Below are 26,767 nucleotides of genomic sequence, written 5' to 3' on the forward strand. Positions count from 1 at the left end.
TGTCACGGCCTAGCTGTGGCTCCTACAGTTTCTACACTCGCTGCTCGCCGTCGTCTCCTCAATTTACTCCCACCATGACTACTCGTTACCGAGTCGAATGTGAGTATAAGCTGAACAAGGGTATCTTCTATCATCTTCAGCATTGCTAATCACCCTTAACACAGATGCACTCAAGGTGTGTCCGTTGCTCCATCTGTCGGGAAGGTCGCTGACAATCCTGTAGACACACCGCCGAGATCAGTTGGTATGTAGTTTATCCTCACCTTGACAAGCTACAATACAGCTGACTCTCTGATCATAGATTGAATGGATAAAGGTACCCATACTGTTTCATGTTTCAATTACAATCAAGCCATCGCCTTAGCTAAATCTACACTCCAGGGTCTTCTAGCAGTTCCCTTCGTTCTGCACTCCCAGCCCACGGCTGTATTTGAACCAAATGGCCAATCTGTAGACCAGATGTCCTCCGTAGCCCAGCGACGCTACGCTGAAATTATGCGCGATGTTGAGGAACTAATAAATGATCATAGTAAGTAATTTCCAAGAACGTAGTAGCGTTCCTTTGGCCTCCTGGATTGATAGTTGATTGAATCATTTGCTCTCTGTCTTCAATTGTTTCCTTCGAAACCTTTGCCTCCCCAGTTGCTTCCCTTTACAATCTTACATTTTGCACTGCTTAACTAATTTTACAAGTTGCCCATCAGAAGGCGGGGACTCATGATCGATCTAAACTCAAGCTCCTTGTCCCATCAGTAGCTACTTTCTTCACTCCACTTATGCTTCACGACGCATTTATTTGGCAGGACAATAGGCGGTTCATCAGCTACCGACGCTTCGTTCCCCCATCCTTTAACGACATTAGATTGGTTCTCAATACAGCTCAAGTAATGAGTCTTGTTCGTGGAGGCCCTTTAGAGCTCGTAACCTTTGATGGAGACGTCACGCTTTACGACGATGGGCAATGTCTAACCCCTGAAAACCCTGCTATTCCACGCATTCTAAGGCTGATGAGGAATGGGACGAAGATCGGCATCGTGACAGCTGCAGGATATGCAGAAGCTCGCAGATACTACGGGAGGCTTTATGGTTTGCTCGATGCTTTACACGCCTCTAGTCTATCGTTGGCTTTCAAACAAAACCTCATCGTTCTTGGCGGGGAAAGCAACTACTGCTTCAAATTTGACCCGGATAGCCCCGACTTACTGAAATTTGTACCCCGAAAAGACTGGCTGCTTGACGAGATGTTGCTTTGGGAGGAGGCGGACATCACAGAACTGCTCGACATTGCTGAGGCTTCCCTCCGGGATACTGTCAAGAACATGCGACTGGAAGCTACTGTTGTTCGGAAAGAGAGAGCCGTTGGGATTATACCACAGGAGGGAGGCCACAAATTCAGTCGAGAGGCACTCGAGGAGACAGTTCTGATCGCGCAGAAGATACTTGTATGTGGAACCCTAAGTCTCGCGGCTGGTCAACCAATGCCAACTGACCATTTTAGGAAATGTCCCCGGTTGGGCGTCGGCTGCCTTTCTGTGCCTTCAACGGTATTGTTCCTCTTCATCACTAATTAGCAAGCTGATACTAACGGTGGTGGTCCAGGAGGGAATGACGTCTTTGTAGACATTGGCGACAAGTCGTGGGGTGTATTGGCATGCCAGCGCTTCTTTGGGGGAATCGAAGGAGGCAAAACGCTCCATGTTGGCGATCAGTTCCTCTCCGCGGGCGCGAATGATTTCAAAGCTCGTCTGGCATGCACAACAGCATGGATCGCGAGTCCGGCTGAGACCGTGCAATTGCTAGATGAGATTGACGAATTGGACGAGATGCAGCAGCGCAAGACGCGGTGATGGAAAGCATGGTGACGACAACCAGTTTGTTTACTGGGCAACGGGCCAGCAGGTGTTTACGAGATGTAAATTACCATGCAGCCTGCAGCGAAAGCAGGTCTCGGGGGTTCCAGGAGCGCGTCCGGACTGGCTGGAGGGATGGCCGGCTTTGCTTTGCTGTACACACATGTACACATGCATTGGCAGCAGTGGTGACAGATTTTATGACGGGCATCCTGATAGCATCTAAAACTCGCGTGACAGGGAATTCAATTCACCATGACCCTGACTGGAAACGGGTGTCTCACTCGCTGATTGGCGCTCGGAGCCTGGCTGGGAGGCTAGTGGACCCTTGCTGGGGCGCGCAGATGCAGGCCTTCGCGGCAACGGGCCTCAAAAGCAAACACCAACGCCTTTTTCAACCACGCAGACTTCATTCTGCGGCCGCCAGCGTATTCTGTCTGCCGCTCTGTGCCCTTGCATACCGCGCCATAGCAACGCCTGTACATGTGCGACCCCGTGCACCGTCTCTCTGCCGTGTAAATTCGTCCCTCCGCACCGGTTCAACTCCTGAGCAGCGTTCACGGCAGCGACTGCGACACTTGTTCACACGCACCATCGCTCTCGACAAGCCATTGCTTGTCTGGCCAGCCCAATTGCGAGCCCCGACTGCCTCCACCGCACTGCTAGTTACCCCATCACCATGACGGGGGGCAAGTACCAGCCGCTCACGCTGACCCCGATCAACTTCTCGCTAACGGAGGGCACGTCGATTCCTGCGCCGCTCGACTCTCCACCAGATACACCACGCCCTCCCACGCCTGGCAAGGGACCGCTCTCCTCGCACCCGACACCCAACTCTGCGACGTTTCCCCCGTCGGCAGACTCGCCACCGCCGAAAGAGTCAACCGACTCGACTGCGGACTCGCACCTCCAGAAGACGGTCACCAGCGATGGAACCAGCAGCACGCTATCCCCGACAAGCCCGTCCTCAAAGCGACCGTCGTCGGTGCGCAAGTTCCTCGGGCTGCGCACGTTGTCGTCGTCCGACAGCCTCAAGTCGGACCGGCCGGGATCACCGGCAACAGTAGACAGCAAGCCGAGTCTGAGTCGGAAAAAGAGCGGCAGCTGGTTCGGCAAGAGGAAGAGCACCATGATGTTCGGGTCTGTCCCGGAAGGGAAAGAGAACGCCGCGCCCCAGACGAACGGCAAGCCGGGGAGGAAGGGGCCACCGCCGCCCGCTCTGCCGGAGCTCAAGACTTTCGGGGTGAGCGACGAAGCCGTCAGCCTGGGAGCAGAGGACTTGTTCAAGAACATAAAATAAGCACGAGGACGACGAAACCAGGGCGATGTCTTTTTATGACGGATTCAGAGCGGATTGGGGTTTAATTTTCACGATTGTTTCATTGGGGACAGGAGCGTGAGGGATTGCGGATTCTGTTCATTTATTTTGCATACACGATACCCCCCAGTCGGAGAGCGCAGGACGGCGGGAGTGGACTTGGTTGGAAGTGCAAATGTCTTTGGATAAGATGTGTCATGGCCGAGTGGGAGTCGGAAGGACGCAGCGACTGGGGATGAGGCGGAGAAGACTGGAGCAGTGTTGAATATTTTGCGGACATTCCCTCTTCTTGTACATTGATCTTCCCCTGCCAGACTTGGTTTGGATCTTGCAGAGCAGCTGTATTGAGACATCTCATTTGCCCACTTGTGCACGCCTCTGCTGGCACTCTCGCTGAGGTCAACAACGATGGTGAAGAAGGTGGCGTGGCCAATCAGCGTGTGCGTTGCCATGGCACTATCGCCGGATGCGGCGGTGGCGGAACAACAACAACAAACAGGCCCGCACCGCAACATCAACAACGTCAGTCCATCGATCGTATCTGCATCCGACATCCCGCGTATTCTTCGAACTGCACATTCTACCATATAATTCACCGCAGTAACTCTTACTGTTGCTCCTCTCCCTCACACTCCCCCCACGCCAAATGGCCCAGGAACAGGGCATTTTCTCAGTGCGCCGCCCGCGCGAGGTAAGTGTGGTGTCGCGCGCAGCTTCCTAGCTAGTTGTTTCGTCGCGTTCGACCTGCCATGTTAACTTTTTCGCGCAGACGTTGGGCGCAATGAACAACAACATTTCTGCCATCCCAATGCCCTCATCCGCTATGAAGCGCTCGAGTTCCATCTCGAACATGCAACAGGTTGCCGGCGCCTTCACCTCAAACCATGCGCGCTCGACATCCGGCTCCCGCATGTCGCTTGCCCCAGGCCGCCCAAACCAGCCCATCTTCCAGCGCTCCTCCTCAGGTAACAACCTCGCCGATCTGGGCTTCCAGTCTGTTCACCGCAATTCGACGAGCAACATGTTTGGCGCAAGCAGTGCCGGCGGTGGCAGAAAGAGCTTTGCCCCAGGCTCCATCTTCCAGACGCCCGCGTCTGCACAGAGTCTCGAACAGAGCACTCAGCGTCGAAGCAGCGTTTTCAAGGCACGACCCTCCCACGGCTCCGGCTCCACGGGCATAAAACAGTCTTTCTTCGCAACCGCACCTCTGCCCGCGGCCCCCCCAGTCGATCCGCGACGCCTCAAAGATGCCAGCACTCGAGCTCAAATGGCGCAAGAACTAATGGAGTATTTGACCCATAACAACTTCGAGATGGAGTCGAAACACTCTCTCTCAAACAAGTCGATGACCTCACCCACCCAGAAAGACTTCAACTGCATGTTCCAGTGGCTCTATCACCGCATCGACCCTTCTTATCGCTTCCAGAAGTCCATCGACCAAGAGGTTCCGATTCTGCTCAAGCAGATGCGCTATCCGTTTGAGAAGTCGATTATGAAGTCTCAAATTGCGGCCGTAGGCGGCAACAACTGGTCCACCTTTCTGGGTTTGCTTCACTGGATGATGCAGCTCGCGCGCATGATGGACTCGTATGAAGTAGGATCCTACGACGATGCGTGCTTTGATGCTGGACACGACGTTTCTGGTGATCGCATTATATTCGACTTCTTATCTGACGCCTACCGTACGTGGTTATCCGCAGAAGATGAGGACGAGGATGAAGAGGCGCAAGCCCGTCTCGTGCAGCCGCACGTAGAAGTCATGGCTGCACGTTTTGACCAGAACAATGCGCAACATCTCGAACAGGTTAAGATTCTAGAAGCAGAGCACAAGAACTTGGAGGACCAGATCGAGGAATTGGGGAAGTCTGGCCCAAGGATTGCGAAACTGGAAGAGCAGATCAAAATTCTGGAGGAGGACCGCGTGAAATTCGAGAACTACAACAATTCTATGGACGCTAAGGTGAAAAAATATACCGACCGATGCGTTTTCTTGGAGAAATCTATTCAGGAGATAGAAGCCGAGCTCGAGGCAGGCGAACGTGAGCGACAGGAGCTGCAGGACATTGTTGATAGCAGAGGTATGACAACCTCTGACATCGACCGCATGGCCTCAGAGAAGGAGCGCCTCGAGAAGTCTCTTGAGACTGCATTCACACGCATGGAGGAGTCGAAGAAACGCGTCGCCGAGAAAGAATTAGCAGCGTCCCGCAAACTAGATGAACTTGAACAGACAGTCGAGAAATACAACAACCTAGGCTACCAGATTGGCGTCATCCCTTCCACGGCCGCCAATGCAAAAGACTTGGATTACGAACTCCTCATCACGATTCATGACACGCCCAACTTCTCTAGCTCTCAAATGGGCTCGTCAACACAAGAGTCTGGCGACCGTCTCGTTCAAGATGCTGGAACAGGCTACTCTCCACACCACCTCCTGAACCTTGACCTCCGCGGCACCGTCAAGACAAACATCCTCTCTCTCCGCAAAGAAATCGCCGAGCGGCGCAATGCGTCACTCGAAGCTGATATGAACAACCACGATCTCCTCGACAAGATCAAGGAAGCCATGGATGACAAGCAAGGCGAGGTCGAGGCTCTGGGTCATCGCGTTGCGCAAGCAGAAGAGGAACTCGACAAGCTAAGAGAGATAACTAGTACGCAAAAGACGGCGAGTGATGCGCAGATTGAGAAGATGGAGAAGGAATTGAGCAGGATGAGGGCGAATTTAGGCGAAAGTGTGCAGTTGATGGTGCAGAGGGAAATGGCGGTTAATATTGAGTGAGTCTTTTCTGATCGAGGTTATGCTATCCTATATCATCTCCAAGCTCTTACCAACACAAGCCTAATATTGTGTTGCGAGAGAGGAGGGGAGCAGAGATGACGGTGTGAAGGATTCTGCACAAATGCTAATGTACGAGCTAGGTACGAGCAACTCACCCTACGCGCAAATTCGCTCCGCGAAGAACTCCACACGGAAATCGAGCGCATGCTCGATGACATCGTTAGGTTCAAACTACATATTCAACGCAGTTTAGAAGAGTATGAAGTTTTCATTGCGGATGAGGTCGAGAGGAGTTGTGAAGAGCAGGATTTGTTAGGTGATGCTGAGGAGGTGGTGGAGGCTTAGCCTTTCCACGGAATGGAATGGAATGGCATGAGAATTCTATTTTGCATAAGTAGAGTAATGATGATACCATGATTGGAGTTTGGGTGTTGGTTAGGTTGGCTTGGGGGGGCCCTTGGATTGGATGGATGGGATGTCATGGAACAATGATCTAGTTGCTGTCTGCTTGTCTTTATTCATCTCCCTTTCCACCAAATACTATAGGGTAGGATCTCGAGTGCATCGAGTGGAGGCGTTGAACGGCTGGGGCTGGATGTACGCTTGATGGATGGATGGATGATTGGATACTCCAAGTGATACCTATTGGCCCATTTCATTTAGACTGAATGTAATACGTGTTTGCTTTTTCTCTTTTCATGGCGACTCTCTTTCCATTTGATAGTATGTAAATAGCAGGAGTCATGTGTGTCCCGTCTGTTGCTGGTCGTAGCCCACCGAAAGCTGTTTGTAGTCGTGACACTGTACATGGAAATGCGCCTTGAATACATCAGACACGCGAAGCAACGTTTCAGCCATTGGTTGTTCTTATAGCATAGGAGAAGGAAGGTATATGGCTATGGAGGCTAGAGGTTATATTTAAAAAAGTACGATGGTAGCTGCCTTGTACGCCTATACTACTACTACTACTACTACTACCTGTATCCTCTACACATAGCTCTAGTAGTGGTATGAGCTATCACTGAGATATAAACGTGAGTTATATATCCTACGTGAGCTGATTAGGCGGCAGGATATGGATATTGAGCGTCCAACTCAGTTTATTGGGAGAGCCTCGGCTATGGCTAATCTTAACGAAATCTACACTCGTGCGCTTCGAGAGGTGACTACAGTTGTACAGGCGCGTCTGCAGCGACAACAAGCACCTCAGAGGCACGTATAGAAGGGTGGCGTACTTACAGCCGCAAAAGTTCGCGCTGCAGCTAGTACTAGGGCTAAAGCTGAGGCTTAAAGGGCTTCGAGGGGGGCGGCAGCACAGTATAAGAAGGACCTTCAAACCACTACCAACGGCCCCTCAGAGCCAGGAGGCGGGCTAAAATACATCTCAGGACCTGTTCAGGAATACGACACTGAGCGACTATCTATAATTTTTATGTATTTCCCAAGGTTGATGTAGCAATTAAGTCCTATAGATAAACTCTCATATAAATTTGGCGTTGGGCTGTCAGGTTACGTTGAGCTGTCTAGGGCTAGTAATCCTACGAAAAGCGAACATACATTGGTCAGTTCCAGTGCATGTGATCCTCGGTAGGTAGGGCAATGATTGTATGCCAAGCCTACCTCTGACATTTCATCTCCGCATCAATTTTACACTTCCCCATTCTTCAGTTTGCTTAGCCTTGTACTAACGTTACATCATTTTACCCTGTATACCTTCTAAATCAGCGCTCTCCATTAAGTCTTAGGCCAATGCTATCTCGAGAAACTTACTTAGGCACCCACTAGATTCGGTATGCTCGCAACGTTCAGGGCTAAAACACTATGAACATAAGCTTCGCTACCGCATTTTTTCCTCCATTACCAGGTTCATAAGTTAATCGCCAACCCTGACAATATGTCAGACCACGAGTTGAAATGATTATGAGATCTTATCTGCATTTCCCCCGTTGGGCGACCAAAGTCTCTCGCACGATACTATGCTTCATTTTGTCAAGCTCCTCGTACCACCGACTTTCTTTGTTAATTTAAAGTCGGCCGGGAGTAGAATGTGGCCAACACTTGGCGGGCGTTATCTTACAATATTGGTTTCTTTTACCTACCGACTGTGGGCAGTAAGATCCCAGAAGCCTCTAGCTGAACGCAAGTTCAGCTCAGTGTGGTACCTGGTCCTAAACTCACGATCTTCGTTGAACCGAACTAGCACCCTCTTTGAGTAACTGCATATACGAGTCAATAATGTTGGAATACGCCCCATAAGTCACGATTCCAACAGGAACAGACGTCCAGAGCATGTATAAGAAGACAGAGATATCTCTCGAGTGGTTTCTTCATCGCACCATCCTTCTGCAACCATCTTTCAGTCTTCTACAAGCAAATCTCCAATCCTGTCACCATGAAATTCTTCACTATCGCCTCCGGCCTTGTTGCGGCAGTCTCTGCCATCGATATCCGCCTGCGATCAGGAGGCGGTTGCACGGGGACATATGTTGCATGCGTCGGCATAAACCCCAACACTTGCTGCTCCAATGGTGGTACAGCCTTTATTGCTGTTGGCGCCGTCGCCATCCCGTCCAACTGGAGGATCGAGCTCAGGACCTACCAAAACGGTGGCTGCAATACCTTGAGAGGCATCCAAGGTTCCGGTGGAGTCACGAACATGTGTATCAGCGAGAACGATGGCATTGCTCGCCTCACCGGGGGTGGTTGGAACTTTTCTAGCAAGAAGAGAAATGCGGGCGCCGCGGCCTGCTCGACTACTGGGTGCACCTCCACCGTGAAGCCAGATATCTTAGTTTTGGAAGATGAGACAACTACCTTCGCTATTGCGGAGATGGAGGAATCACTGCTCAATGTCTTGTAAGCGGGCTTTTCTTATAACGAGTGACTCAGTAGTCCTACCCGACCCCGCCCTCTCCCTCCCTTTCCCACATTTTCCTCATATTTAAGACAAACCGCTGACCACACCGTTACATCCAGGATGGACTATGCTATTAATGGAACCCAAGCCGCAGATCTCCCGCAGGTGTACGAGCCATACAAGATTGAAACCTAGATGGGATTGGGAATCGTGAAGGCATATGAAGCTGTGAGGTTTCATGTACACAAAGGGGTTAAAGTGGTTTTCTGCACGCTATCTCAGTGGGTGGCGACATAGCGTGATCTCATTTGTATCTCAGGGGTCTGTGTTTGTGCGTTAGGTGGGAACGGAGGTTGGGCTGATTGTGGTTTACCTCTTCTGCTAGTATAGGGAGCAGCGGAAACAATCTTAAGAGGAGATGATGTAGGAGTATATATAATATACAATAGTATAGTGTTGTTAAAAACTACTTATACTACTTAGTCTATGCAAAGAAAGACTAAAACGTTAATTACAACCCTCCTAATAATAGTCTAGATTAAGACTATATACATAGGTTCTGACTGTGCTGTCTGTCGCGTCCGTCGTGACTGTAGGTTTAGAGACTGCGGTCTCTGCGGTTATTACGGTCATTGCGGTTAACCTGCTAAGACGTTGCTCCAATCCGGCGCCTTCCGGAGAGGTCACGTGATTCTGCATTTGTGCGTCCAAGAAGAAGCTCCACCACTGATTATTGTATAATCCAGTGGCTGCCCGACACTCGCTTATGGTCCACTCAGGGACCGTAACACTTAGCAAAGTAGCTAGCCTACCTATAAGGTATGTTACATTATTAAAGTCTATACTATTAAAGAAAAGCCTTTTTAAAACTATATTAACTACTAGTCTGCTATTTAGCTTAAAGTAGAAAAATAAACACAGCTAATATAGAATGCATACACTATCTAAACTGAGTGTTCTAGCTAGTTCTAGTCTGTAGTTAGAATATGCAAGCGGTTTTATACTGCTGCTAGCAGAAATTACAGCGATATTATCACTGCTAATAGATAGATATAACAAAACTCTAACTAAAACACCACAGTTATATTGCCTAGCAACTTTACTATTAGTAGTATGGCTATTTGTAACTAGGTAAGTACGCTAGAGTATAGAAAGCCGATCAGTTGGACGGAATCTCGCTATTCATAAATCTAAAAACATGGTGCACGCACGCAAGCAAGCAACATAACAGATAGACAGCACTCAATACATCCTAGCTACCGCCGTGCCTAATATATATCTATCCATCTTCTAGGCCTTAAAAAAGCCGGTAGGCGGCCTTCAGCTTCAGCATTCCCCGACCGAAAAAGGAGACAGACCGAGATTGTTCGCATGCATGCAAAGGAATTTCAAAGAGGTACACATCACACAAATTCGGGAGGAATGTTCAGATGCCAAGAGTGAATTCGACACCGACGTCAATATCGCGAGCCATTTTGACGACCTTCGAGAACTGGACGGATTTCTCGGCGGCGGACTGGAGGTCGTCAATGGAGAAGATTTTGAGGCCGGATTCGTTGATCTAGAGTTAGGTTGCATTGTTAGCTCTCAGAGATTTGACTGCAACACAAGAATTCTGGTGTGGTGAGGTGCGAAGGGTGGATGGAGGGGGTTCTTTACCAGTTTGTGTGCTTGCTCCATGTTGGTGCCCTGCAAACGTGCGATTACTGGAGTCCTCAAATTCATGCTTTCGACTACAGAGATCAGCCCCTTGGCAATAGCATCGCATCTAACGATGCCTCCGAAGATGTTGACGAAGATGGCGGTGACTTTGGGGTCGCTGGTGATGAGGTCGAAAGCCTGCTTGATAGCCTCGGGAGTGGCTCCACCGCCCACGTCCAAGAAGTTCGCTGGTTGCCCGCCATTCAGTTTGATGATGTCCATTGTGGCCATGGCCAAACCGGCGCCGTTGACAAGACATCCAATATCACCGTCTAACTTAATGAAGTTCAGGCCCCACTCGCCGGCCTTGACTTCATCGGCGTCTTCCTGCGTAATATCTCTCCAGCTGAAGACCTCCTTTTGGCGGAACTCGGCGTTGTCGTCGAAGTTAAGTTTGGCGTCCATAGCAAGAACCTGGTGGTCCGTCGTCTCGGATAGAGGATTGATCTCAATTTGCGTAGCATCGCGCTCCATGAAGACCTTGTAAAGCTTCTGGATCGTGTCCTTGGCATCCTCAATGCACTGCTCCGAGAACCCGAGCTCCGTCGCGATGTTGCGAGCCATGTCATCGGTCACGCCCTTGTGGATATCCACATATGTCGTGATTATGGCCTCCGGGTGTTCCTTGGCCACGGTTTCAATGTCCATGCCACCTTGTGATGAAGCAACGATGACAGGGCCTTGCGATGCTCGGTCCATGAGGACGGCGAGATAGAACTCCCGGCGTGCGAATTTGCGCTCGACGATGTAAACGGCGTTGCAGAGCCGGCCGGCGGCTCCGGTCTGTTTGGTGATGAGCTTGTGGCCGATCATTTGGTCGGCGAGGATTGAGGCTTCCCGGGGGCTGTAGACAACTCTGACGCCGCCCTTGAAGCCATTGTCGAAGGTTCCCTTCCCGCGGCCGCCTGCGAGCACCTGGGCCTTGATCACCATGTCGTCTCCGCCTGCGCCCTGTTAGCCAACCCTCGCTCCAATTTCAATTGGTTTAGGGAAGGCATACCAATCCCTTTAGCCACCTTCTCTGCCTCCTCCGCGTTCGTAGCAACGCTGCCGCTAGGAACCCCAATGCCGTACTGCATCACATATCAGCATCCAGGACTATGAAATTGTGCATGGCTGAGAAGGGCTTCGTACCGTCTTCAGCAGGCTCGCAGACCTGTATTCGTGTATTGACAGCGCACGACTCTGCTGTACCACAGAGCGCTTCAGTGGCTTCTCCTGCGTCCCGTCAATATACAAGCTTAATTGGGGTGGGCTCTGGCGTCAGAGGCGCTCGGAGTGGGGACCTACCGCGGTAGCTCGGAGGGCGCTGGCCAGCGACCGGCAGCGGGCGAGCTTGTACATTGTGCGTATGAAATGGAAAGAGAGGTGCGGTTGGTGGGAGTGCGAGCTGATGCAGAGCGAGCTTGCCGTCGTCCACTATCTTGCCGTGGTCGAAGTTGCGGAGGTGCCAAGACTTGCCGAGGATTTTCCGGGTGTGAGCGAGAAAAAAGTCGGTTTGGCGTTTTTAATATCAACACGCCCAATGCCTGATTAATCGCGCGAGATTGTGTGCAGAGTTTAATCGCGGCCATGGTGAAGCGGAATAGCGACGGTGATGTCCTGCTCAGTAGGCTCAGCATTGGGCTCGCAAAGAGTCAGAGGCTTCTGGCGTCTCTGCCGTTGGGGAGCGGGCTGCAGTCCGAGGGGCATCTTGAGGAGCGCGAGCTAGATGACATCGCGGATGACATCCAGGGCCCTGAGCAGTACGTCACAGACTCCTCGCACTCCCCGTGGCACGTCTAAACCGCCCGTCTCTAGGACCGGGCTAGGAGCCGCTGTTCCAGCCCATATCCAGGACGGGAGCTTCACGCGCAGACCCCCCACTTCAGACCACAGACTCCTGGAGCAGTTAATCGGGAAAGGGGCTGCCAAGGCACATGTAGCTTCAAAGCAGGCGCCCAGAGACAAGTCCAGGCCCCAAAAGCTCAGTAAACAGTCTCCGGCGGTGAAGCACGAACAGAGCGAGGAGGAGGGAGAGGGAAGGGCGTCTGCGTTCCGATCGAAGAGACAGAAGCCGAGCAAGGCACCAACGAAGAGCCCAGGGGAGACGCCAGAAGAAGATGGACATGCTAAAGTAAAAACCAGTGCAAGTGTTCGTCTTACAAGGCCGAAGTCTGGGAGCTATCTGGACGATATCCTAGCTGAGCGCTCCGAGAAAAAGAAGAAGAAGCAGTAGTAGAAACAGAATAGAGACACGACGGCGAGTATTTCATCATGAAGAAGTATCCCGGCACGTTTGTACGCGGCCAACAGCAGCTAGACGTGATACACATATCTCCTGATACACTAAGTCTTACCCCTGCTAATACGCTCAAAAGTCTGAACAACATACCTCCTGCTCCCAGGAGTGCCCTGATTCCCGTGAGTATTTCAGTGTCAGCCCCGAGATTTCCCCGAAAGAGACTGCTTTGGAGAACCGTTCTGGTGGGAAGCTAGAAAAGGCACAGGCTCTTCACAATCAAGCAAACCTCCGCCAATCTACTCCCTAACAATCAAACTCGCCATCCCCATCCCCGTCCCAATACATTTGCTCAACACCCCCAATGTCTGCGTCTTTCTCTCCATCTCATGCAGCAGCGTGCTCAACATTCTCCCACTCGTCGCCCCTAGCGGATGTCCCAGCGCAATCGCCCCTCCGTTCGGATTCACCATCGCATCCTCCAACCCCAACTTCCGGATACAATACAACGCCTGACTGGCAAACGCCTCATTAATTTCCCAAATTCCCACATTAGACGTCGTAATACCCGTGTAGTCAAGTAGTTTGGGTATAGCGAGTGCAGGACCGACCCCCATTTCGTCGGGTGCACAGCCAGCAACCTGCGTACCAGCCCATTTCCCAATGATTGAGGACGAAAGACCAAGACGTTCAGCGGTGCTACGACGCATCATGAGCGCTGCAGCCGCACCGTCCGAGACCTGTGAGCTGTTTCCTGCAGTACTCGTACCATCGGGTTTGAAAGCTGGTTTCATAGCCGAGAGTTTCTCCGCTGTCGTGTTCGACCTAATGCCATCATCTTTCATCACTGTGATTTCGTCCTCCTTCTCTGGAACCTCGGGATCAGCAATCCACCTCGTGGTCACCGGCACGATCTCTTCATCGAAGAACCCAGATGCTTGAGCCTTTGCAGCACGCCGTTGCGACTCTGCTGCGAACGCATCTTGATCCGCGCGGCTGATACCATACCGCTCCGCGACGTTCTCGGATGTAAGTCCCATTGGCATTATACAATCTCTGGCATCTTTGACCGGCGAGTCTTTCAGCACTTTCCAGAGTTGAGTGGGTATAGCTCTCGAACCGTAGTTCCGACTCATACTTTCCATGCCGCCAGCAATCCCGACCTCTATCTGACCCACAGCAATAGAGTTCGCGATGTACGTTACAGCAGACAACCCTGACGCACACGCCCGATTCGTCGTGCTGAACGACGTCGTCGTAGGAATGCCGACATGATTTGCAGCCATGCGCCCCGCTTTACTACCACCGAGTTCGGAAAGCACAGTGCCGATGCAGATGTCATCTATTTTCGCGGGGTCAAGGTTTGGAAACTTTGCCAGTGTTGCTTTAAGGACCTGTGGAACCGCTTAGCTAGGTACGTACACACAATTGATTTGTGATGGGTGGATGTGAGCTGTTTTGCATACAGCGGCTAGCATCTCATGGTCGTATGCGTCTCGTAGTCCGCCCTTCTTTGCCCGCGTAATTGGTGTTCGGATTGCGGATAAGAAAATTACATCGCGTGGGTTCTTTTGAAGAATATTTTTGAGGCCTTTTTGTACGAAACTAGCCATGTTGGAAGTTATTAAATGTGAAATCTAGACTGGAACCAATGACGCAGTACAATTGAGAGTCAAGGCGAATGGAGGGGACTCAGACTGCAGAAATGAAAGAGGACATGAAAACTTTTGGAGAAGAATTGAGGGGAAGGAAGGTTGCCATAAGTGTATCTCATCCTGGCTGAGGGAAGGCTAATGAAGCTTCAAGGTATGGAGCTTCGGCAAGTGAAATGCGGGAGAGTCGGGGTCGGCGGACCAATACGGGAATGCCGGAAAAGACCTCTTCCAGAAAGAGACGTCACGTGGAAATCACCGTCGAGCGTCGGCGACTTCGGGAGCGCTCCGTATCCCCTCCTCGAAGATTGCGCCGCTCCAAAGCAAGCTGGGATTCTTGTGTCGATAATTTGAAAATGGGGATATATTCAACCGGTCTACCGGCACAGACACAATTCAAATGACTCCAAATGACTTCTTTAAAGGGGGACTTCCAAGAGTCCAAATGGGTATTTGGCCCTATGAACACTCTCATTCAGAGTTATTCCGTTCCCCCTCAGTCCCCCGCGTTTATCACTCCCTTCCCACACCGTATGACCCAGACAACGAATAGAAGAATCAAGCCGCAGGGTAAACTAGTCTGAAGAGGTCGTTGAAAACGTACCAGCTCCCACCATCACGTTTGAGCTGGAATGTCTGGGTGTAGCTCATTGGCCGGTCTTGCCCGTCGACCTACCCAGATGTCAGATAATGCACCGCAGACTCCCCAAAGAAGGGTACCCAACTCACCATCAGAGCACCAGTCACCATGACCATGATGCCGTCATCTGCTGAAGGCTGCGAATCGACCGTGTCAGCGCGGTGTTGCACCTGCTGGAAGGGGAGGTTCTGCAATTTGTAAGTGCTGTGATTAGTAGAGAGCGGGCCACGGGTGCTACCTGAAGTTTCTCTACGATGGCGGCGGTGCCGAGGGTGGGCTGGGCCTCGAACGTAAGCATCGAGTTGTCGCGCTATATAGTAATACCGTCAGTCTGGGCCATGATTTGAGATGGCGCATTGCACATACGTAGAGGGCGGCGAGGTTCGCACGGTTCTCATCGAAGGTTTTGTAGTAGAACTCGACAAACTGCTCTAGAGAAGCAGTCAGTAATCAGACCCAGAGCTGTGTCGACTGGGGCAAACTCACTAGCAACAGTCTCGAAATCTGGGGGTGTCGCGTCAGTCAGACATGACTTCCCTCCCGGGCTGTGCATGCGGGGAAGCAAACATACCTGCCATGGTTGACGGGTTGACAGGCCAAAAGTTTAGGGGAAGTCAAGTTTGCGTGCGGCTGGCGTGGAGGGGGAGTGCTGGTGCTACTGATGCGGATGTATTCGATGTTTGGGCGCAAGGGCAGGCGGGATGTGGCAGGCAGAGACTCGTTGGTGGGGCAGTGAGCTAGGCAAAGCAAGGGATCGGAGAAACTGTTTTTCCGCGCTCCCCTAATTTAGGTGCAACCATTTCGTCACTATCCCCTTACCTCACACACTCTCGACAGGCCTCTCCCGCTTGGAAATAGCGTCCGCCCTCTCTCTCTGAACTCGCTGGTAGGTTCCCAATAGCTCCCATCCTCTCGCTGTGATGATTTTTCTACTTCAAACGATAACTTCTGAGTCTCATACTATGGTGTTCAAGCCTTCAAGCTCAACAGTCAAATCAACAGTCAAACCAACCGTCAAATCAACCTACTCAATTCCTCTGCCTCTTCACCAACAACACCTCTGTGAAGCTCACTAACAATGAATAGATGAACCTCGTCGGTGTGCTTCTTGAAACTTAGTCAGTCGCCCTACAGCAGGCATGTCCGTTGGAGTTTACCACACTATGACGTTTCTTTATGATTCGTTATATTGTCTACAACTTGGAGTAAACACTAATTTACAAGCCTACCGCCTGGAATGACTTGATGGAGTCGATCACCGATTCTTCCAGGGTCTTATACTTCAACCCTAAAACGTCGATTGATCGTTTGTTACTAAACCCATAGAGTCCATTCTGGATACCACCCTCAGGATAGTCGCCGCCCGGCGTCGAATCGCTCGGTAGGTCCTTGTACTGGGGGAACTTGCTCTTAATGATTTTGCAAATATCTCGGTTGGAGAAGTACCCAGCTACGGTGAAAAAGCGCTTATTGGCGGCTTCAGGTTTCTCAAAAGCCGCAACGTGGGCTTCGGCTACATCTCGTACATCGACCCAGAGATACACTCCGGTGGCTGGTATCTCGTCCTTGAACTTCCCCTGAGCTGCCCAGAGCAAGCGCTGATTGGACGTGTTCATGCTGTCCAGGCTTTCGAGGTTGTGGACCTAACAGGCAAATCAGCAACGATGACGTAGTCATAGTGTTGGAAAACAACAAACTCACAATTGGCCCAAATACCATAGGAGGGTTGATGGTCGCAACCGCGAAGTTTGGCTTCTCCTTCTCTAAGAAGTCCCATGCAGCCTTCTCTGCAAAAGTTTTGCTCGCACGGTAACCCATCATTGCGTTCTCCTCTGCCTCTTCACGCGTAATCGGATTCCAGTCCGCCTCTGAGTATGTATGCCCAGGCCAGAAGCCTTTACTAGGATTGACGATACTTGCGAAGGACGAGGTGATGACCACATGCTTGACCGAAGGGGCATTCTTCTTAATTGAATTCAGAATTCCTGTTGTTCCAATGATAGCGGGGTCGAGTAGGTCCTTCTGGACATTGGTGACGTTGAAGTGGAAGGGACTCGCAGTATGCAGCACTGCTTCAAATGGTGGGTCAGAAATTACAGCTTTGTCGAATGCGTTCGGCTGCGCGATGTCCGGTACAATGGCGAAATCCAATTTATCCTTGCCATGGTCTGGGTATGCGGCTTTGATCTTCTGGGCTTTTGCTTCGGAGCGAACAGTGGTGACAACTGAATGCCCGTGTTTCAGCAGCACATCGAGAGTATGCGCCGCGATGAAGCCGCTCCCACCCGTGAGCAAAACTCGAGTCATAGTTAAAGGGTCCGGCTATTGAAAACTGGCAAGATGAGGTCGAGGATGCTTCCCCTATCGCAATTTGTATGTACGGCATGGCACCCCACTGCGGGGCTGCCGATGCATCATCGGCTGTTGCAACGCTCTGAAAGCCGGAGCTTGGTTCCCTTGATTATAAAAACTCATTTTTCTTCTCCCTTAAATCCGTTCTCGCTTTCGCGACGCCTTTCCCGCATTTTGGCTTCTGGAATTAGATTCTCGGGACGCCATGTTCCTACGCGCAGTCAATTTCTATCCCCGCTCCATCTGGATGAAGAGCAGCATGATATGCTTTAGGTCCTCGCAGTCTTGGAGTCCGAGATACGAATATAGTATGGGCCCGTACCTTTCTTACTTTCCATGTCTCAAGCACTCGTCCACGTTTAGATGCGAAATACCGATCAACTCCGAATTGACACTGGTTCCGGCTGCATCGAAGACAACCCACACTGACCCTGCATAGGAACATCAATTTATCCATTCGCTTACGCCCAGAAACCGGCACGTGCTTTCGCAGTTCCCGTCAGGGTACTCCGTCTCCGCCCTTGAAAGGCGGGGCAGAGTCTCAAATGAGGGGCAGACTTTTCACTCCTTGATTCCCCCCATAACCCTCTCATCTCTCGACAATTGCCTAGAAAACGATGACGACTGCGAAGAGAAATCCACCGTTTCGTGCCGAGCACTGTGGCTCGCTACTTCGTCCCGACGAGTTGGTGCAGAAGCGATATGACGTTGCGGCGGGGAAAGTTTATGCCTTGGAGCTAGTCCCATTGGAGGACAAGTCGATTGCAGACGTCGTCAAGCTGCAAAAGGACTGCGGAATTCACGTAATCTCGAGTGGCGAATACACCAGGTCAGCCTCGTCTAGCTCTTCTCGTGATATCCATGACTGAGTGGGCTTGCGTTTCGGGACAACAGGCATATGTTTTGGGGCACTTTTTTCGAAGAGCTCAATGGCATGAAAGAACTCCAGCTCGGTGTTCTGAAAGGCTATGATGCCTCCATGTTCCGTGACTATGCGCCAGATGTCAAGTCATTTATGGAATCGAAGGAAATACCAAATGCGGTGACCGTTTGCGTCGGAAAGATATCCCATCCGGGGCATTCAAGCTACCAGCGCGAGGTCGATATCATGAAGAAGCTTCTGCCAGAGAACGAATGGAAGAACATTAAAATTACAATGATCTCGCCGAGCTGGTATCACTTTAGGTATCGAGCGGGCCGCAGCTACCCTAAGGATGTGTATGCGAATGATGACGAATACTTTGAAGACGTTGCAAAGGCATACCAGGCTGAGCTGAAATATCTGCACAGCCAAGGCATTAGGAACATACAGATTGACGACCCAAACCTTGCATGTGAATCTCCCCTGTCTTGATTCAAAATGTATACCACTAAAATTGAGGCAGACTTTTGCTCCAAGGCGATGCTTGATGGTTGGGCCATAGACCAGGGTAACGACAAGACAGCGGATGAGATGTTCGATGCCTACGTCAAGTTCTACAACAAATGCTTCGAGAGACCAGCCGACATGCATCTCGGAATTCACCTCTGCCGTGGCAACTATGTCGGAAGCCGTCACTTCTCCGAAGGTGCGTACGACATCATTGCGAAAAAGCTTTTCCAGGTATGTCCTAATAAAACTTCATCGCCATGAGCGTTCCAGTTGTAAGGCCCTTACATTTAAATAGGACCTCAATGTTGACACTTACTACCTCGAGTACGACACTCCTCGCGCTGGGGGCTTTGAACCTCTCGCCCATCTCCCCAAGAATAAGAACGTTGTTCTTGGCGTAATTACCTCCAAATTCCCGAAACTTGAAGACAAAGATGAAATGATTGCTCGTGTAAATCAAGCAGGGGATTTTATTGCCCAAGGCAGCGGTCAGTCTCGTGAAGAGGCATTACAAAGAGTCTGCGTATCGCCTCAGTGTGGCTTCGCTTCTCATGCCGAAGGCAATGCACTTGGCTATGAAGATATGAGGAAGAAGCTCCAGCTTGTCAGGAGTATCGCTGACCACGTCTGGCCGGGACAACCGTAAGTATTGCTTGAAGTGCAAGATTGATGTAGATGTGGAGAGTTAGCTTGGGGTTTGCGGTGAACTTTGAATGCTGATTTCAACACGGCGTTCTCACAATTAAGGAAGAGTTGTTCGGGTTGGTTCAGGTTCTTGTTCAACATCTTGAAAAGTGATGCAGCATTTCCGGTGTCAATTTCCTTCCTGTCAAGTTATTTTGAGGGCAACGTGGCAGTGCGAGCATTTAAGTGAATTTGAGGGCGGTGGCAAAATGTGATAGTTTAGATATCATAGGGAGGACGTACTTGTATTCTAAAGTATCCCGCAACGGGAGACTTGGAGGAACCTACGAGCTACAAGACGGGTTGGTTTCGATTGCTAATTGATCGGACTGTGTTGCGATCTACTAGGCTGGGTGACTTTGCCATGCATCTGAATGGATATGTCCTGTTACCCCCAGCATGCTCTCTCAAATCCTTCTAGTACGAAACCTCGCGGAGGCGTGATGCTCTCAACTTCGGAGCCCAGATAGATAGTTGCATATGCATCGCCCAGACAGAAGGCCTTCCAGGTTATCTCAGCTAGCTCAGCCGGGGTGATGAGAGGCCCAAAAACCGCCATGTATAGTGTTCCTCTAAACAGAGTATAGCCTAGGGGCTAGAGTTTTTAACCCCTGTAGCTAGCGTTTTTCTTATTAGCTGTCTAAGAGACTTTTATAATTTTCTTTACAAATTACCCTATTTTATAAGCATAATAATAAAATTAAATTTATAATATCTCTACTACTGTCACGGTTATGTTACAGCTATCCAACCCCTGAGTACCCTGGGCTTGGCACGAGGTATATAGGCTCCTCGGCCTCCGTACCTCTGCCTCTGATCCTAAGGTTTACTCTCGTTACCCCCCATATCCTGCATTCCCTCTCTGTGCCTCGTGCTTCCTGTTCGATACCTCTTACATAAAGCTACTATAGTAATCTATAAAGTCTTTAAAACTACACTTGTTTAAAAATATAATAGTAAACTTTTATAATATAACTATATAGCTAACTTATAAAATTAACTAATTTAAAAAACTTAGTTAGTTAACTAACTATTATAAAGTATTAGCTGCCCTTGTTAGTAGAGGAGCTAGTAGGGGTCCCCCTCCTAGTTGCAGGGTCTTTAGGGGCTCCAAGCTTCTCTGCACAGTTGGCTGAGTACCTGAGACAGCTTCCAGGCTGAAGTAGGATCCCGCCTTTCCTTTCTCGGACTAGCGCTCTCCCAGTTCCAAAATTTCGAGCAGGCGCCCACTCCACGTCTTAACTACTTTTAATTTAGCTGTCAGGCATCCGTACCGGGATTATGACATCACGGGCTGACATACTCAATATAAGTTTCCTGGCTTTTCTGTACTATAGTCATTTCCCCTTCCCACATATTTCTTGTCCCTTGAAACCTGAAACCGAAAATGGGCAACCAGGTTCCTAATCTGCCAGTTGAGCTGATTTCACGCATCTTGGAAAATGTTTCGTCAAAAACAACCTTGAAAAACGCTACTCTGTGTTCACGACAATGGTATGACATTGCAATACCACACTTGTATTGCCAAATCGATGTGGGTGAAGGTCATCAAGACGAAGGCGTCGTGAGATCACTAACTATCCTCTTCCTGCGAAATGCCAAGCTCGCAGCACATGTACGACATTTCAGCATACGCCCAGCATTTGATGATGGCCCTGTAGAGCAGAAGACCCCAGAGGATTCGGTTGAAGCCATACTGGCCCAAAAAGCAGACCTTGAGGACGAGATCAAAGCCGCCGTGAAGGTGGCTAGCCAATCCGACGAAGAGCATGCGAAATGGCTCGAACTGATGGGTACTGAAGATGAAGACTGTCTTCTCGCTTTACTCCTGCCAAGATTTACAAACCTTGAAACGTTGGATCTGGAGATACCAATATCTCCCAATTATATCGATCGGTGCGAACCCCCCTAGGAACTTAATATTCTGTTGTAAATTCACTGCAATCACCTGAAACCGCACCCAGACGGTGCTGCAAGATTGTTGCGATGCCCATTGAGGCAGAGTATTGAGGTTCCACGCCTCTCTTTAAAGCCTATGCTGACTTTGTGCCTGGTTCTTCACAGTATGCTGTGGCGAGTCGGCCGCGGTGAGCAGCCTTTCGACAACGAGCCGACATTCGCTCGATTGAATTCGATTGCGTGGTTCCATATCGACAGTAAGGTATGCTATACAAGGACTCTATAAAAATGTGAGGAGGCTGATGTTCGCTTCAAGTACGGAGGGTCTCTCCCAGCTGGATGCTTCACCTTACCCTCAGCACGTGCTATCTACCTGCATCGAATGGGGAGCAGCGATGGAGACGACCCAGACAAAAAGTTATCCCAGATCGAGCATGGGACTTCAGGATGCACACATCTCGAGATGCACGACTGCAGACTCAATGATCCGGACATCAAGAATATAATCACTGTTCCAAAGAAGCTGTCTACGTTCATATACGAAATCGGGTGGGGCCACCTGTCATATTGTTCAGTCAATTTCCAGCCACTTCGAGATGCTCTCGAAGCCCACCAGAGCTGTCTCGAAGATCTCTGGCTGGATTACTCACATGACGGTATCGAATGGTTAGATGACATGGACGGAGTATCATCCATGGCTAGCTTCAAGCATTTCTCAAATCTTAAGCGTCTGCGTATTGCGCCGGATTTTATTTTCGGGGGAAACTTAAGCCTGGAAGAGCAAGGAGAGGAAAGCAGGCAGAAGCTGCTCCTAGAGTTTCTCCCACTCAACGTTGAGACGCTCCACATTACACACGGTGACCAATATGAGGAGATGCTTTACAAGGCGCTCGAGCATCTCCTTACGAACAAAGAATCTTGTCTGCCGGATCTACGAAAGCTCACTTTCGAGACATCGCTTGCTAAGGTCGAGAAAGACCGTGGCGATAGACTCGCCGCCATTCTTCAACTTGCAGAAAAGGTCGGATTGCCAGTGACCTTGTTGAACAACTGGGGAGACGCTAAGTACAGTAATTATGACAGCCGCGTTGAGCGGAAATGGGGTATGGACGAAGATATCGAGTGGAAGCCATGTGGAAGCTACTGCAACGAGCGGCCCGTCTATGAGATCATCGATTTACAACACTAAGAAGCTACAATCGTACATAAAGTATGTGTTATTTCGTATCACTCTAAATAAGTATTCTTCCTGGGCAAAAAAAAGTTTGACATCGAAGTTAATCGTTTCTCAGCTTTCACCCACAAAATTCTGTGAGAGAAGAGTGTCGGAACCTCTGGTAGCTGTTAGAGAAATGAAAGAGAACTGCTCGACTATCACTTATGCAGGGCGAACTCCACTGGCGCAGCAGGTGGTCGGCTTCGAAACAGCGGGAAAGCAACCCTTGACTCTGTACAGAACCCTCCATAAGATTACCTTATTGATGAATCTGAGTTTCGATGACTGTGGCCACCAATAATGCCAAGGTGAACTTCTCGTTAGGACGTGTCACGAGTTAGTAGGAGAAGAGACTGTGACTCTTCCCTTGTGTTGCTCGAGCTGGATAATCTGTGAGTGGACTTCTCTTATCTAGAGAATCTGCGTCATTAATTCCGGGTTGGCATTCGGGAAATATGGTCAGTTTGGTATGCTTAAAGGTCGAGCCCTCGTAGTTCTCTAACCAAAGAAAATACCATGGATCGCCGCTTGCAATAGGTATGTTCATACCCACTAAGTGCCACCAGGGCTTGGCTAGAGGCGCCGTGGTTCTTCGTCCTCAAAGGGTCTTGTACGGAGTGTTGCTGCTCAGACTTTCGCCCTTTCACCTAAGAATTCACTCCCTCTAACCTCTAATTTCTTTCATTAATTCAATTCCTTCTCAACGCCTCTACTTGTTCCTCCCGTTCATTGCTTCCACCGCTGTCTCCAGCCAGCCTCGCACGACACGCCATCCCATAGACCATTTCCAAATCCCGCGTTGTATCGAAATTTCCCTGCAACCACTATGCACAATCATAGCTCTGGAAATAACAGAACCATCAGCAATCCTCCCGAATACTTCCAGGAACCCAGAACCCGCCTCTTCTAGCGCCCTCTGACAATGATGCCGAGCTCTCGCCAGAAGGTGTTTCAGGCTTTAAAACCATGAATCCGAAACAAAATCTACAAGCTTTACCAGAAATTTAATGATATTTCATCCAAGATGATGTAACTACGCTAGGGCCTCGAGTTGAAACGTGAGAGTATGTGAACTACGTGAAGCCATTGCCTATCATGCCTCTGGCAACATCCGAAGCGTGATATGGAACTTTCGGCAAGCTATGATACAACTGGGTACTTCTCTATTACAATTTGAGATCACAAGGGTATGTTGGTGCGGCCGGCTGCCCTCCCTACTGGCGCGCTATTTGGAGTATCCTAAGTGCTGGCCGACTTGTTGACCCACCCGCAAAGGTACTTCGAGCGACAGACCCTCACTCCAGCATCGTTGTCGCTACTGGCGTGTGCTGAGATCACGAATATTTGCTCTACATATTACCTACCAATTATACAAACCCGGCTTTGTCTCCTGCACATCGTTTTGCCATACATGTGTTTTGTACAGTATCTCTAGCCGCTAATAATCCTAGCCAGCAGATTCCATCAAATAGCTAGATAGCACTCCGCTTGTGGGTTAATACAAGAGCCACAAAGTCCACTTGCAGAATCGAGGGCAGCCTTATGTGCGCTTCCAACCCAGTCTTTCTGGTATTTTATGCCCCCTGGAGGTTGGTGGTTCGCGACTTGCGATTGACTCGACAGTAGTCTGCGGTTGGCTGTGTATTAACACTGACTCTCTCTCTACTGCAGTGCTAGTCTCGTCTCCTCTCTTAGCTAAAGGAGTAAGGCCATCACGTAAAATCTGACAGCGCAGGTGATTATCTCCAACCACCTGTCGATAGCCTGAAATGGCTTTTGAATAAAGCAGTCTGGCGTCCTTTACTAGATGGTGACGATCAAAGAGAGAAGTGAGACCCCACATCGTATTTAGTGCCGGTACGAAGTGTGAGATATTTGTTTGCCAAATTGCCTTCTCGTATCCTTCTAGCGCCTGACTGTACATCTTCTCTGCTTCATCTAGCTTTCCCTGTAGAGGTTGCCCAAGTTGTTGACTGTGTTAAGGGTTGATGTGTGCTCTGCTCCTAGTGCCTTCTCATCTCCTTCTAGCGCCCGCATGTACCTCTTCTCTACATCTTCCACCTTCCCCTGGCTATTGTAAAGGTTGCCCAAGTTGTTGACTGTGTCAAGTTTTGACGTGTGCTCTGCTCCTAGAGCCTTCTCCTTTCCTTCTAACGCCCGCACGTGCATCTTCTCTGCATTTTCAAGCTTTCCCGGTCATGATAGAGGTTGCCCAGGTTGCTGACTGTGTTGAGTGTTGACGTGTGCTCTGCGCCTAGTGCCTCTTCATATCCTTCTAGCGCCCACACGTACATCTTCTTTGCATCGTCCAGCTTCCCCTGGCTATTGTAGAGGTTGCCCAAGTTGTTGACTGTGCCAAGTGTTGGCGTGTGCTCTACTCCTAGTGCCTTCTCATATCCTTCTAGCGCCCGAACGTACATCTTCTATGCCTTGTCTAGCTTTCCCTGGTCGTTGTAGAGAATTCCTAAGCTGTTAACTGCCTGTAGTATCTCATATTCTTTCTCTTTCCCACCCAGTCCCGACGCTTCAACCATATTTTCCACCAACTCCTCAATCCTATTTTCGCAGCGTTCTGCATGAAGAATAAGCCGCACCTGGGTCTCTCAGTATTTTTTTGTATCGCTCATCGGCACTGCCAGTCCAACAGTAGTGATTGCTACCCATGACAGCGCTGCTCGCTGACCATCGTCCTGGATGTGCAGCCCACTAGTGCACCACTGGGTGCGTCGCGTAGCCCGTCTGATCCTCCATTTCATCTACCAGAGAGTGGCTCCGGAGCATCCCAATAGCCTTAAAGAACTCCGTCTCGTTGCGAGCTATATCCCAAAGCCATGCTGACGTTCGCTCTGCAACCATGGCAGACTTCCGTGATGCAACCGCACGCAGCCCGTGCCACAGGTTCTTATTGTCTAGCTGCGCCCATAGAAGAAGCAGATTCGCGGCCGCCTCGTTTTTTGCCCGGACAGCGGTGTGCGATATCATCCAGGTCATCGCCACGCTACCGTTCGAGTCGGCCCGTGGCGGGAGGTGTCTCCCGTCATATGGCTCCATCAGCTCTCTCCACTACTCCTTATACAGCCGAGTCTATGTGCCAAAGCTCATGCTGGTTTCGCTCATGTACGCAGCAGCCTGCGTGAGGGCCAGTGGCGGCCATCTAGCAGTCCCAGCAACTCGTCGCCCTCCTGTCCTGTGATAGTGTTACTATATTACCCACAACTGTTTCAGCTAGACTCTGAGATGCTTACCAACTTCTTTCCCATACCATGTCTTGAAGATAGCTCGTGCTCTTTCCTGGTCCACTTTCTTCACTTCCCAAGGCTCTTCAAGCTGCCCAAGATGGGGGAAACGGGTCGTGGTCAGCCTCAGGTATGTACTCACCCACATCATACGCCTCAGTATCCTCCTCGCATCCCCTGTAGTCTCGATCTACGTTGTCCACCACCACCAGCCAGTCGCTGTTGTCCGGTATGCTTAGCCAGCGCAGCACCTCCTTCACGACCGCGTCCGCGTCGCCGCCCTGTCCCGAAGCATACATCCTACTGCTATCTTCGACTTGCCCCGCAGGGATTCGGCTCGCAAAAGCGGTGATACTCCGCTTGAGACTGCTCTCGCTACTCCCATCGAGCCATAACACCGAAGAGAAGCTATGCTGGTGGCGCCGAGAGAAGCCAGCCGCCAGCTGCGTCTTGCCCGCACCTCCAAATCCCTGGACGACTAGTATCCGCCGTCTTTTATCCTGCTTCTTCGGTATAAGGGTTCCCCGCAGCGCTTCTGTGTCCTGTGGCCGGTTCGCAAACTTCCCCACAGGCACGCCTTTGAGACTGAACGGGATGTGGTAGTTGCTTAACCCTCCTGCTGCCTCCGTTGCTCTCACCTCTGTTGGAATGAGGGACAGGACCTCCTTCGCGTACGGCTGCCACACCTTGTTCTTGTGCGAACCAGCGTAGCCACAGATGCCCCGGACCAATAGGCATGGGAAGTCATTCATTAGACCTGCCGCCTCAACCTATTGTATGCAAAGATCAGTAGATTTCCTTAGCAGCACTTTAACGTTCAGGCGTCGCTTTAATTAACTAGGAAAATTAACAATTTTATAAATTTAAGTATAACAACTCTAAAAAAAAAGCCGATAAGTTGTTAATTAAGTTAAAGTTATAAATATATATATAAACACTTATAGTTACTAATAACTTTTTAGTATTATAGAAGCTTATAGAGAAGGC

At 50.2% G+C, this 26,767-nt stretch overlaps 13 protein-coding genes across 13 annotated transcripts; 7 read left to right on the forward strand and 6 right to left on the reverse strand.

Annotated features, from left to right (window-relative positions):
* Positions 1 to 43: 43 nt before the first annotated feature.
* Positions 44 to 2,052, forward strand: BDR25DRAFT_302120 (IMP-specific 5'-nucleotidase-like protein 1). Its single transcript, XM_033689726.1, has 8 exons — positions 44 to 99; positions 165 to 175; positions 224 to 244; positions 302 to 316; positions 382 to 529; positions 694 to 1,442; positions 1,499 to 1,544; positions 1,600 to 2,052. Exons 1-8 carry the CDS (start codon positions 75 to 77, stop codon positions 1,845 to 1,847), a joined length of 1,263 nt encoding a protein of 420 aa, XP_033549953.1. The 5' UTR covers positions 44 to 74; the 3' UTR covers positions 1,848 to 2,052.
* Positions 2,053 to 2,237: 185 nt separating this feature from the next.
* BDR25DRAFT_302121 (uncharacterized protein) lies at positions 2,238 to 3,519 on the forward strand. The gene has a single exon (XM_033689727.1). The coding sequence runs from the start codon at positions 2,530 to 2,532 to the stop codon at positions 3,148 to 3,150; it is 621 nt and encodes a 206-aa protein (XP_033549954.1). The 5' UTR covers positions 2,238 to 2,529; the 3' UTR covers positions 3,151 to 3,519.
* A 457-nt stretch (positions 3,520 to 3,976) lies between these two features.
* Positions 3,977 to 6,295, forward strand: BDR25DRAFT_218781 (uncharacterized protein; the record flags this gene model as incomplete). Its single annotated transcript, XM_033684943.1, has 2 exons — positions 3,977 to 5,946; positions 6,091 to 6,295. 2 exons carry the CDS (start codon positions 3,977 to 3,979, stop codon positions 6,293 to 6,295), a joined length of 2,175 nt encoding a protein of 724 aa, XP_033549955.1.
* Positions 6,296 to 8,290: 1,995 nt separating this feature from the next.
* BDR25DRAFT_302123 (uncharacterized protein) lies at positions 8,291 to 9,237 on the forward strand. Its single transcript, XM_033689728.1, has 2 exons — positions 8,291 to 8,806; positions 8,927 to 9,237. The coding sequence occupies exons 1-2, from the start codon at positions 8,343 to 8,345 to the stop codon at positions 9,000 to 9,002; spliced, it is 540 nt and encodes a 179-aa protein (XP_033549956.1). The 5' UTR covers positions 8,291 to 8,342; the 3' UTR covers positions 9,003 to 9,237.
* A 996-nt stretch (positions 9,238 to 10,233) lies between these two features.
* On the reverse strand, positions 10,234 to 11,852 carry BDR25DRAFT_218620 (succinate-CoA ligase; the record flags this gene model as incomplete). Its single annotated transcript, XM_033684938.1, has 5 exons — positions 10,234 to 10,368; positions 10,467 to 11,452; positions 11,509 to 11,581; positions 11,643 to 11,726; positions 11,799 to 11,852. The coding sequence occupies 5 exons, from the start codon at positions 11,850 to 11,852 to the stop codon at positions 10,234 to 10,236; spliced, it is 1,332 nt and encodes a 443-aa protein (XP_033549957.1).
* Positions 11,853 to 12,080: 228 nt separating this feature from the next.
* Positions 12,081 to 12,726, forward strand: BDR25DRAFT_312250 (uncharacterized protein; the record flags this gene model as incomplete). The annotated part of the gene is made up of 2 exons (XM_033691289.1): positions 12,081 to 12,253; positions 12,309 to 12,726. The coding sequence occupies 2 exons, from the start codon at positions 12,081 to 12,083 to the stop codon at positions 12,724 to 12,726; spliced, it is 591 nt and encodes a 196-aa protein (XP_033549958.1).
* A 40-nt stretch (positions 12,727 to 12,766) lies between these two features.
* BDR25DRAFT_257296 (thiolase) lies at positions 12,767 to 14,517 on the reverse strand. Its single transcript, XM_033686470.1, has 2 exons — positions 14,196 to 14,517; positions 12,767 to 14,123 (listed from the first exon to the last, which is right to left on the reverse strand). The coding sequence occupies exons 1-2, from the start codon at positions 14,340 to 14,342 to the stop codon at positions 13,029 to 13,031; spliced, it is 1,242 nt and encodes a 413-aa protein (XP_033549959.1). The 5' UTR covers positions 14,343 to 14,517; the 3' UTR covers positions 12,767 to 13,028.
* Positions 14,518 to 14,717: 200 nt separating this feature from the next.
* On the reverse strand, positions 14,718 to 15,722 carry BDR25DRAFT_341291 (putative nuclear transport factor 2). Its single transcript, XM_033693594.1, has 6 exons — positions 15,593 to 15,722; positions 15,508 to 15,525; positions 15,388 to 15,452; positions 15,260 to 15,331; positions 15,111 to 15,209; positions 14,718 to 15,053 (listed from the first exon to the last, which is right to left on the reverse strand). Exons 1-6 carry the CDS (start codon positions 15,597 to 15,599, stop codon positions 14,940 to 14,942), a joined length of 375 nt encoding a protein of 124 aa, XP_033549960.1. The 5' UTR covers positions 15,600 to 15,722; the 3' UTR covers positions 14,718 to 14,939.
* Positions 15,723 to 16,235: 513 nt separating this feature from the next.
* Positions 16,236 to 17,352, reverse strand: BDR25DRAFT_282389 (NAD(P)-binding protein; the record flags this gene model as incomplete). Its single annotated transcript, XM_033687965.1, has 2 exons — positions 16,723 to 17,352; positions 16,236 to 16,664 (listed from the first exon to the last, which is right to left on the reverse strand). The coding sequence occupies exons 1-2, from the start codon at positions 17,326 to 17,328 to the stop codon at positions 16,239 to 16,241; spliced, it is 1,032 nt and encodes a 343-aa protein (XP_033549961.1). The 5' UTR covers positions 17,329 to 17,352.
* A 615-nt stretch (positions 17,353 to 17,967) lies between these two features.
* BDR25DRAFT_257304 (methionine synthase-like protein) lies at positions 17,968 to 19,747 on the forward strand. Its single transcript, XM_033686471.1, has 4 exons — positions 17,968 to 18,202; positions 18,268 to 18,707; positions 18,759 to 18,976; positions 19,041 to 19,747. The coding sequence occupies exons 1-4, from the start codon at positions 17,991 to 17,993 to the stop codon at positions 19,389 to 19,391; spliced, it is 1,221 nt and encodes a 406-aa protein (XP_033549962.1). The 5' UTR covers positions 17,968 to 17,990; the 3' UTR covers positions 19,392 to 19,747.
* Positions 19,748 to 20,780: 1,033 nt separating this feature from the next.
* On the forward strand, positions 20,781 to 22,792 carry BDR25DRAFT_341294 (uncharacterized protein). The gene is made up of 4 exons (XM_033693595.1): positions 20,781 to 21,325; positions 21,494 to 21,590; positions 21,645 to 22,538; positions 22,621 to 22,792. Exons 1-3 carry the CDS (start codon positions 20,817 to 20,819, stop codon positions 22,515 to 22,517), a joined length of 1,479 nt encoding a protein of 492 aa, XP_033549963.1. The 5' UTR covers positions 20,781 to 20,816; the 3' UTR covers positions 22,518 to 22,538; positions 22,621 to 22,792.
* Positions 22,793 to 24,694: 1,902 nt separating this feature from the next.
* BDR25DRAFT_218886 (uncharacterized protein) lies at positions 24,695 to 24,967 on the reverse strand (the record flags this gene model as incomplete). The annotated part of the gene is made up of 1 exon (XM_033684947.1): positions 24,695 to 24,967. A coding segment is annotated over one exon (273 nt), but the record flags the coding sequence as incomplete, so codon positions are not given.
* Positions 24,968 to 25,628: 661 nt separating this feature from the next.
* On the reverse strand, positions 25,629 to 26,532 carry BDR25DRAFT_352584 (uncharacterized protein; the record flags this gene model as incomplete). The annotated part of the gene is made up of 3 exons (XM_033695032.1): positions 25,629 to 25,714; positions 25,790 to 25,871; positions 25,927 to 26,532. The coding sequence occupies 3 exons, from the start codon at positions 26,530 to 26,532 to the stop codon at positions 25,629 to 25,631; spliced, it is 774 nt and encodes a 257-aa protein (XP_033549965.1).
* Positions 26,533 to 26,767: the final 235 nt, after the last annotated feature.

The sequence above is a fragment of the Lindgomyces ingoldianus genome (genome assembly GCF_010093535.1).
Source record: "Lindgomyces ingoldianus strain ATCC 200398 unplaced genomic scaffold BDR25scaffold_9, whole genome shotgun sequence".
Classification (NCBI taxonomy): domain Eukaryota; kingdom Fungi; phylum Ascomycota; class Dothideomycetes; order Pleosporales; family Lindgomycetaceae; genus Lindgomyces; species Lindgomyces ingoldianus.